General features: G+C 42.0%; 1 protein-coding gene across 5 annotated transcripts in view; it reads left to right on the top strand.

The window, feature by feature from the left end:
* The window catches only part of LOC105249607 (protein neuralized), a 61,316-nt gene extending 51,456 nt beyond the window's left edge, over positions 1-9,860 (top strand). For all 5 annotated transcript variants that reach the window (XM_025414257.1, XM_025414258.1, XM_025414254.1 and 2 more), the window contains 3 exons: positions 4,689-4,855; positions 7,019-7,587; positions 7,986-9,860. In XM_025414257.1, the coding sequence (XP_025270042.1) occupies positions 4,689-4,855; positions 7,019-7,587; positions 7,986-9,102 (1,853 nt within the window). In that variant the 3' untranslated portion in view covers positions 9,103-9,860. The remainder of the gene's footprint in view (positions 1-4,688; positions 4,856-7,018; positions 7,588-7,985) is intronic.
* Positions 9,861-10,229: the final 369 nt, after the last annotated feature.

Consider the following 10,229-nt stretch of genomic DNA (forward strand, 5'->3'; position numbering starts at 1 on the left):
GCGTCAGGAGCTGCTCGCCCTCGAAAAGAACCCATCGCGTCGCATTTAATGACGATCACGACGATGAATCGGCGTCGAAGCAGCGGATTACCGATGTTCGCGTAACTGTTCGAGCACCACGTCATATCGCGTTCGCGATTTAATCCTCGACTCTGAGTAATTCATGCCAAGTCCTCGGACACGTGACCTTTGGATAAAAATTTATGGAAGCTCGAAAAAGCTCGAATGTGGTAAATTCTCGATAAATTTTTAGATCGATTGCCGCCAAATATTCTTCGAAAGATTATTTAGACGAAAGGGATACTAGGGATATTATAAAAAAAAAATAGAAATGCATAAAAGTCCGATCTTGCGTCCGAGGATTGTTGCCAAGAAACATCAAAGTGCACTTTACGAAGATGCGCTGGCCAAGTTCAGCTGTCTCGGCGAAACGTTCCTCGCCTTGAGGCGCGCTAGAACAGCAGTGGCGAATAAACGACCGATTGCGAGGGGTAAATGGAGTCATGGTTTGCTCCAACGTCGGGGCCAACAAGAACGCCGAGATGCAACGGTATACGTCATAACATTCCCACGGCCGGGCGTCTCTGCCGACCGAGATGCGTCTCGAGAATCACGTCTTGCGTGACTAATCGTGGCTAAACAACGACGCGTACAATCCGCGGGATTGTATAATACTTTCGGCGCGATACGCTTCGTTTGCTCCATCTCGTTCCGTGTAAGTTGAAAATCACGGTCGTGTTCTATCCCGCACTGAGAAAAAATCGTTTGATTGTACCAACAAGACGTATATGATTGAAGGCATTTTGTTAAATCAAACAAGAATTTCTAGTTATCGTGATAAGACTCGATTTTTTATAACTAAAACGTTTAATAGATTTTACTATAAGGATTTGGTTAGTATTTTCTGATTGAATCTATAAAATTTCTCGTTACATTAATTTCTTTGTTTGCCACTCTTAACTTAACTCGTATTCAATATTTGTCATGAAATGTATATAAAGAACTAGTATTAATGTTAAATCCAATGTATATTTTTTTTCTTTTACGAGCAGTAGTGCCAGAAAGAGGATGTTGGCTCTCTGATTGTGTGTTTGAGCTGCATCCTCTTCTTGCATCACTGTTTATCAGTTTAATTTCCAGCAAACTAAAATAATTTATTCAATAATCTGGATTGAATTTATCCAATAATCTTGTTGGAATTCGAAATATTAAACAGACTTTTGAGATTAGATGGAAAAAATTTTAGACGACTTGGTGCTGGCGAGTTTAGTATTATTAACAGAAAATTTGGTAAATTTAACAGGAAGAAATTAATCAGATGCATCTGGTAATTCCTATAAAAATTCTGGTTCGTCCATTTCCCAACAGACATACTGGTTGAATCTACCAGAATTCTAATTGATACAATCAGATGTTTTTCTCAGTGCGACTTTGAATCTGCTGATCGTCGTTCAATTTTAATCTGAGAGAGAATCCTGCACGCGCGATAATTCATTTTCGAAGCGTAATATTAAAAAAAATATATTAATTAATTAGAAAACATGTATCCCCCTTTTATTTTTATATTTTTTTATTATACATAATTGAGATACAGAAATGTCGTTTTAAAAATTAATATTGATACTTGATCAGCAGAGATTGGCCATGCATATATTTAATAGTGAAATTCTGAATAGCGTTCAATATCCTTGAATTTATTCCGGTATTTTTATTAGTCTCCATAATGACGTAATAAAATGTAATCTGTATCCGATAATATACGAGTTCCAGGAAAAAAACTCTAACCAGGTGATTTCGTATGATTTCGTATGATTTCGCAATAGTTACCTCGTCGCGGACGAGATATTGTACTTTCAGGTCGTTTTCAGGACTTGTCGAAAACCGCGCAAGTCAAACACAGGGGTGGCACTACGGTCTCCAGGTCTGGATAACAATCAATTAGGAGACAGGGGGAGGGAGGGAGTAGGATTTGATTTTTGAAAAAAATGTTTTTTTACCGATTTAATTCATGCAAGAAAAGTTTAGTTACGTTCACGGGTAAAGTCGAATTAAAAAAATTTTTTTTACCGGTTTAATTCATGCGAGAAAAGTTTAATTACGTCCACGGGTAAAGTAGAATTTAAAAAATTATCCGTTTATGATTGTCAGGTCTGGATTTCCATACCCACTCATGAGTGAGGTCTGGATTTATCCAGACCATCCCTAGCGGTGCCGTCCCCGGAGTTAAAGGAGTCGGATAGCTGGACGACGACGTTTGACCCTCGCAATCGTGACCTCGCGTCGAAACGACGCTTAAAATCCTGGAAATCCACGCATTACGCTTTTTACATCGCGTAACGGTTCCGCGTGCGAGGAAAAGGGGAGAAAAAACGCGCGACCGCGTTCTCGACGAGGGAATTAGAAATTACAATTAGCGCCTTTCCTAATACGCGCACCTCACCGGGAGCGTGAGAAATCGAACGGTCCGCGATTTTTAACGCGTCGATCTCGACGATATACGCGGTTTCATTAACGGGTCGTCCGTTAGGGATTAGTATCCGTCGTTGACTTCTTATCACGTGCGCTTCTTCGCGTCGTTTAATTACGGACAGGAAGTTCTCACGAGTGGACTGCGGATGTTCGCGAGTAAATGTATATTTTGCTAAAAGCGCACTTTGCGAACAAACGATTAGTTTTTAACGATCCATCAATTCCTGGCAAAATATTATTCATTACGATTCTTTTTATTCTTCGTTATCCTGATGTAAAGTTTCCGACATAACATGTACAGTCCATCCTCCTCTTTTACCTGTACAAATACAGAGAGGAAGCAGGTTGACGGCCAAAGTCATCGAGGTGTAAATCGACACCTTCCTCTTGCATTGTCATAACGGTGGTTTTTCGGGCCGCATCCGTTTTGCGGAGAAAGAGGATCGCGTACTTGACGTCCGCGCGCGGGTCGCTTCCGGTACGAAACGTGCGGTTTCCGGCACGCATACAACATCGACCACGCAACTTGGCATATCGATGGTCAGTAAGAAGGAGGCTCTTGCGAACGCCGGTCGAATCGACGCGGCACTCCCGGTTTACTTTCAAATCGACAACACAAAGGCTCACCGAATATTCCGCGTATTTAGATGTCCCCTCGCAAAGGTTGTTTAAAATTTATACATTTGCTCAATTATATCAATTTAGATATTATATCGTGAGTGATAAATCAAAGTGAGTAAATGACAAATGGTGTCTGATATTTGAAGAATCGCGGATGAATATTAATCAAGGGCCAGGATTCGACGCGATCCTACGAAGATTCTCCCTTTACGTTGATGCGCCAACTGACGTTCGTCTTCGCCTCGAGATATTACAGGAGGATCCCCGCATTCCGGATCGGCGAGCCGACATTATGAAATACCGGAGTGGAAACGCTCGACGTGCCCCGACGAGAGGTGTGCTTTTGTATCCGAGAGTTTCCCCGCTCGAGTCTCTCCCTCTTTTCCTTCGCGTTACCGGAGCAGAACTCCTTTGTTCCTCATCCGCGAAGTGGTTATCTGTCTCGAGTGAATTTCCCGACGACGCTAGAACGCGGTCGATGGCCTATTTCTTGCGGCGACGCTATTTTGATTCCTTCGAAGGAAAGAGAAATCAAGCAACGACGCCCACGTCGCGCGAAAACGAGCGATCGAAATGATTTTTTTCCACGATACAATGTCCAAAGTGAAAATCCACTCCAGCAACATGAATAATTTTTAAGAATTTTTTGGGGGATTATTAGACATTGATCTTTTTGATCGTTTCACATGTGTTTGGGTATTGATGCTCAAATAGTGCGGCAGTATTTTTAAATCTTGGATATTTGGCTTTTTTGTTCGATAATTTGCTCAATATGAGCCTCTGAGTATTTAAAAATGACACGCTACTCCTCATGTAATTGTTTTAAAAATCTTGGTCTTGCTTTATTCTGTAGGATTTTTTCGAAATATGAATATGAATTAGAATTTTAAAAAATTAATATTTAATATTTTTCTAATCTTCAAGAAATGGAAAAGTTTCAGCAAAATTAAAATAGTCTAATTTTTAAATTAGATTCAGTATTTCAAAAATATCCTATAGAATAAGAGCTAGATTGAATTTATTCATTTTAAATAATTACATGAGCAGCATATCATACTGTCGAATTATATTTTTCAACACAATATTATTGAACAAAAAAATATAGCTTATTAAATATATACGAAATATTGATTAATATTCGCGCCCTGTCAAAACTATATTATTTATAACAATATAATTCATATGTATATATAATAGATTTAAATGGAAACTCAGCAAAAAGTTAGTTTAATAAGATTAACCAATTAATATAATGTTATGCCATAAAGTGGCCACCTCTTATGTTTACCATCTTCTTCATGTTAATTCCTAAAGTTTACAAGTATATTCGGGAAAAAGGAAGTTAATCTTTCCCTCGAACTTGTCATAATTATACCGTGGCCTTGGATAAAAATAAACATTACATATCATTCATATGCACGCACATTCCAGAGATGTTAGTACGTGAGTTGCGACACAACATACTTGCGAAGCAAGTAAATTGAAACTCAAAGTACACATACATTCGCATACAGATAAATCTGGCGAGATAACAAGCAGTTACAAATCAATATGAATATAAAGCGCTGTTATTTAATGATCGATCGTTTCTGTTGCAGCGCCCAGATCCTCGAGCGCGGGAACCAACAACCTGCCACCGTTGACGTTTCACCACGTCCACGGTGACAACATCAGGCTGTGCAATGGCGGCACGATCGCCCGGAGGCACGAGAGCTTTTGCAAGGGTGTCACCTTTAGCGCCAGACCCGTGCGAGTGGGCGAGAAGGTGAGTTTGTCGCGACCGCGACTTTTAATCCAATCTCGCTTAATTGTGGGAAACGAACGGCTATCGTTCCGCTTCAGAGATCGCCGATCGCATTTCTCGAATATTAGAACGGATCGCTGCCCGCAATCATGGGCCGGGAGGCCTTTTTATCATCGCGAGTCGTTGTTTTGCATATCGTTCCATGTTAAAATTACGAGCTCGCGGCACGTATGAGCTTATCTTGTCTATTTGTTGTTTGTAGTGTTGGATAACGAGCGTGATTTGTACACTGAGAAAAACATCTGGTTGCATTAATTAGAATTCTGGTAGATTCAACCACACAGAGAAAAATGTATATTGTATTCAAGTAAATATTATTTATTTTAAGTATATCATAAGTTTGTATATCCGCAAATATATTATAAGTTTAACACAAGCATTAAATTTAATTGAATATATTCTGAATTTTAGTAAGTGCAGTATTTTAGTCAAGAATATTAAATTAAAACAAAAATTTGGTTTGCTTACTACAAGAGTTGACGTAAAGTAAATTTGATTTTTCTTTGATACAACTTTACAATATTCTTGAAGAGAAAATAAATTCTTCCTTTGAGTACATGATAATGAGATTTTCTAACACTTGTGATGAGTATATTTGAAGATTATCAAGAATATTCTTTGTTGAAGAAAACTATTATTTAAAAAAAGAAAAATAAACTGAGTAATCGCTTTTTTTGGCAGTAGAATGATATTTTTCTCTGTGCAGTATGTCTGTTGGAAAATGGACGAACCAGAATTCTTGTATGAATTATAAGATGAATCTGATTAATTTCTTCCTGTTAAATTTACCAAATTTTCTGGTTAATGATACTAAACTCACCAGCACCAAGTCGTCTAAAATTTGTTCTATCTAATCTCAATAGTCTGTTTAATATTCTGAATTCCAACACGATTATTGCATAAATTCAATCCAGATTATTGAATAAATTATTTTAAATTTAGTTTGTTAAAATTAAACTGATAAACAGTGATGCAAGAAGAGGATGCAGTTCAAACACACACAATGAGAGAGCTAGCATCCTCTTTCTGGCACTACTGCTCGTTAGAGAAGAAAAATATATTTTGGATTTAATGTTAATACTAGTTCTTTATATATATTTCATAGCAAATATTTAATACGAGTAAAGTTAAGAGTGGCAAGCAAAGAAATTAATCTAACAAGAAGTTTTATAGATTCAACCAGAAAATACTAATCAAATCCTTATAGTAAAATGTATTAAACATTCTAGTTCTAAAAAATCGAGTCTTTAATGATAACTAGAAATTCTTGTTTGATTTAATCAAAATGCTTTCAATCACGTCAATATACGTCTTGTTGGTACAATCAAACGATTTTTCTCAGTGTACAGTCACGCTAAACTAAATGATTCTCGATTGCCGATCTTCCAAGACCTTCGTATAAATGTATGAAGACCGGTCGTTACACAGAAAAAAAAAAATAAATGTCAAATCAAAACTTACATACTTAAACTAACGCGTTCATTATTTCGTATATACGCAACAATTTATAATCTTCTTAGAAGAATTTAATAATTTTAAATTTCAACAATATTATAGTCTTATTTCAATATTGTAATTGTCGTCTCAAGAATATATAATTATTTAATTCTACTTTATGAAAATTATAATCTTCGATTTAAAAATGTTATTTTCTATTCAACATTGTTTCTTTTCCCTTCAGGAAAATTAAATCTTAAATCATAAGAATATATTTTTCTCGATTCAACTATATAAAATGGTTTCATTCAAGTAAGCAATTATTCGAGCAATTATATTTTTTGTTAATTAACGCGATATAATCTCGTTTCAAGATTTCCATGTTGAAACTAAATATATTTTCAAAACAAGGATGTCCTTTTTTTCTGTGTAATAGAGCGTGTGGGTGGCACGTTGGCATTTTCGGTTTCTTTACGACGAAACTAATCGCGCTGGCGTAAACTTATAATAACGTGGGATGAGATCCGATACAATCAATTTTCGAGTATAAAATTCCATTTTAGGATCGCTCGATCGCTCGTCTCTATAATTTCGTAACAACATTTCCTTCTCTTTTTCTTTCTCAGCTTCTTTCCTCGTAACAAATTAATACATAATTAAGCTACATGTTTGCCTTTTTGGGCCCAGGTCTGCGTCAAGTTTCTGGAGATCTCCGACAATTGGAGCGGCGTGATCCGTTTCGGCTTCACCAGCAACGATCCGATCAACCTGCGGAGCGGTCTGCCGAGATACGCGTGTCCAGATTTGACAAACAAGCCCGGCTACTGGGCTAAGGCGCTCGCCGAGCGGTTCGCCGAGAGGGACACGGTGCTCTTCTATTACGTCACGTCGGCCGGCGACGTGCACTTTGGCGTGAATGGCGAGGAGAAGGGCCTCTTCTTCAGCGGCGTCGAGACCCGCGGGCCCCTGTGGGCGATCATTGACGTTTACGGCAACAGCACGGCGATCGAGTTCGTCGACCCGAATCGTCAACACTTCAACAACATCCGCAGGGGCGCCGAGCACAGCAACGAGGACAACGCTCAGCACAGCAGGCACTCGGCCATGGACGACGCCAGCAACGCCGGCCGAGACGTCGAAAGGATAATCGTGCCGTCTATGCAGAGCATGTCGATCCATCACGAGCCCGACGTCGAGTTACCCGGGCTCAGGTTTCAACCCCCCGGTGTCATCTTCACTCCTCTGCCCTTCCACTCGTGAGTATCGATTATCCAAGTCGTCTACTTTGCGTTTCTCGGCCGCTAGTCAAGCTGATGCAACGCGTCGTGAAAAAAATGTTCCCCTCGCTAGTTTTAGTTCGTGCACCTTTCCCTCTAATTTAGCCTCGAAATGTCATTCACACAGCCGTCTGATCCGAGTCGTCTAGATTAATAGCGCTTTTGTTTCGCTTTACGCGATTTTCTTGAAAAGCACTCGCGTGTAAGAGATATAGCACGCGATAGTTGAAAGTCATCGGTCTATGATGGAAAGCATTAAGCCGCGGAGGAGACGCCAGCGATTCGCTGTACCGTCGTTCAGCCACATAGAACTAATTCGACATCCGCTTTTCACGGTTTCCCAAGACTAACCGCTTCCTGGTTTTGTTTTTCCGCAGCACTCGGGGCAGGAACATCCGTTTCAGCAATCAACAGTGCGTGGCGACGCGCAACGACACGGAATTCTGTCACGGCTACGCGTTCACGGGTCGGCCGTTGCTGCTGGGCGAGCGACTGGTCGTGCAAATCCTCTCCACGGAACCGATGTACGTTGGCGCTCTAGCACTGGGCCTGACCTCGTGCGACCCGGCGCGACTCACGGCGGAGGACCTACCGGACGACAGCGACCTGCTGCTGGACCGTCCCGAGTACTGGGTCGTCTCCAAGGACGTGGCGTCGAGTCCGCAGCCTGGCGACGAGATCGCCTTCACGGTCACGCACTACGGCGAGGTGCAGATGAGCAAGAACGGCGGCCCGCCCAACGTCGTCATGCACGTCGACCAGAGTCTTCAGTTGTGGGCATTCGTGGACGCCTACGGGAGTACTCAGCGTGTCAGAATGCTAGCCAGCAGACCGACCTCGCCGCCTCGACAGCGCCAGAGCAACCCGTCGCCCGCCAACATCGTTCAACAGCAGCAGCAGCAGCAGCACTCGAACCACAGCAACGCCGCCACCGAACTGTCAAGATTCTCCGAGATGGTGCAGTTCAAGCCGGCCGTAGGCGGTGGTACCGTACTCGTCGTGAATCTTCCACCGCAGGCCGGTTACCCGACGCCACCGCCGCCCACGCCGCAGCCCATCTACGCGTCCGCGACGCACAGGAATCCACCCCCGCAGCCGGTGCATCTCTCGGTGGCCGCGCCCGCGCCGGTCCCGCACCCCGGTTCCTCGAGACAGTCTTCGCCGCCGTTAACCGGCACCATGGCCAGCACCGGCTCGTCCACGTACGTCGACCCGGTTACCTACCAGAGCCTGGAGGGCACCTTGACGCATACGGCGCACGCAACGTCGTCCCATCTGCAGCAGTGGAGCGAAGGCCTGCAACCGACGCTCGCCGGCCAGCCGAGCGAATGCTCCATCTGCTACGAGCGCAGCATCGACAGCGTGCTCTACATGTGCGGCCACATGTGCATGTGCTATACCTGCGCGATTCAGCAGTGGCGCGGCAAGGGCGGCGGCCACTGTCCGCTCTGCCGGGCGCCGATCCGCGACGTTATCCGCATCTACCGCTCCTGAACGGTTCCGAATTGAGAGAACGTGAGAGTGAGAGGGAGAGAGAGATCGCGGATGTGCTTGTATCCGGTTTTCGCCGCCGCCGCGTCCATCATTGTGCTTCCGTCGTCTTGGTTTCCTTCCGCGTCGAATCCATCGCGTTTCTCGCCCGTGTCCTCTCGCGACCATCGGAATACGAATAAATGATGTAGAACAGAAGCGAAAGTCACCGTTTTCACACTGCCATTGTATCTTTTTTTTTAACGAAACGCGAGGTCAAATATATATGAGAAAGTAACGTAATTATTTGTTTCGCGAGTCGCCTCGCGTCAAATTAAGCAGTTCCCGACGTGCCAATGAGATCGCGTCGTTGTCAATTAACATGTCAATAGGTGGACCACCGCATCGTGCACAAAGAAAGCAGCGGTACTTTCAAAATCGCGATCACTGCCGCCGTTACCGATTAAGCGAGGACACGGAGATGAATCGCGGTGGGTTCGAACAAGTGAGAGAGAGAGAGAAAGAAAGAGAGAATGAATGACAAATCGATGTAGTTGATTGAGTTTGCTTGTATATCGATATACTGTCTGCCAGTCTGTGAGAGAAACGCGCGAATGAATGCGATGTCATTGACAAAAAGAGACAGATTGATCCTAGATATTTTCACAAGCGACATAATCGTCACTACAATTACCACAATTACTATTACCGCTCTCAATTATTACTACTACTATCGCTATATTACTATTACTATACTATTATCGTACTCTTCCAGCCTTTAATTATTATTTTATTATATAATTATTATATTACTATTATTTTTATTATTATTAGTATTAAAATACTATCGTTATTATCAATTACATTATTAGTTGTTCGATCATTATAATTGTCTTTAATTACTCGCGAGCAGTTCTGTTTGCCACGATTGCTATTATTTTTACGATTTGCCAATTATAGTACGATTGGTGAATTAACATAGTCACTATCTCGTAGCATTATTATTATTATTTAATGGACCGTGTGATTTACGTAGCGCGAACTTTACCGATTTGCGACGCCTAGGGCATTTGGAATGCTTATTCGCGTATTCCGCCGTCCTTCAGGATGATTGAAAGGATCTTGCTTATCTATTCTATATCTTAGTCACG

Source organism: Camponotus floridanus, unplaced genomic scaffold, assembly GCF_003227725.1.
Source record: "Camponotus floridanus strain SB8 unplaced genomic scaffold, Cflo_v7.5 scaffold8, whole genome shotgun sequence".
NCBI classification, from domain to species: Eukaryota; Metazoa; Arthropoda; class Insecta; order Hymenoptera; family Formicidae; genus Camponotus; species Camponotus floridanus.